General features: G+C 49.4%; 1 protein-coding gene across 1 annotated transcript in view; it reads left to right on the forward strand.

The window, feature by feature from the left end:
- PPP6R2 (protein phosphatase 6 regulatory subunit 2) overlaps positions 1 to 625 on the forward strand; it is a 154,817-nt gene that overhangs the window by 90,227 nt on the left and 63,965 nt on the right. Inside the window, 1 exon segment of the mRNA XM_025215448.1 lies at positions 5 to 90. Within this exon segment, the coding sequence (XP_025071233.1) occupies positions 5 to 90 (86 nt within the window).

A 625-nucleotide genomic window follows, 5' to 3' on the forward strand; every position in this document is an offset into this window, starting at 1 on the left:
GAAGAACATGTTTGATGGAGACCAGGCTGAAAACTGCATAGTGAACGGAACTCAGATTTTACTAACGTTACTGGAGACAAGGCGCTCTGGGTAGGTGAACCCCTCTCGGCGGGAAATGCTCAACGCTGGTAATCTGGTTTGACTTTGCGGGGGTTTTGGAGGGGGTTTGGTGTGTTTGTTTTTGAGAGAGGCAGCTCCCAAAACATTTTTAGGGGTTGCAAAAACAGATGCAGCTGGAAAAGCTGCTTTAAATGTAGTGGTTGCACTTGAAGACAGCCAGTTGAGATCAGGGCTACTTTGCTAAACGTGAGGACATGCACACAGAAGGGAGACGTTGTCCTTGTACAAAAGAGATTGGAGTCCGAGTCCAGGCAGGAAGGTGGGGGCAGGGATATATCACACCCACTCCAGGTGGTAGTGGGCTGGCAGCTCTTTAGTTCCAGTTCTCTGTTTTTTAAAATGTATTCCTTATTCTGCAAGGGGGAAGAATGACCAGAAGGGAAGGTATCGACCTGGAAGGGTGTGGGCAGTGGGGTCCCGCAGGGCTCGGTCCTTGGACTGATACTCTTCAATGTCTTCATCAGCGACTTGGACGAGGGAGTGAAGTGTACTCTGTCCAAGTTTG

This window comes from Alligator sinensis, unplaced genomic scaffold, assembly GCF_000455745.1.
Source record: "Alligator sinensis unplaced genomic scaffold, ASM45574v1 scaffold1083_1, whole genome shotgun sequence".
In the NCBI taxonomy this organism is placed as follows: domain Eukaryota; kingdom Metazoa; phylum Chordata; order Crocodylia; family Alligatoridae; genus Alligator; species Alligator sinensis.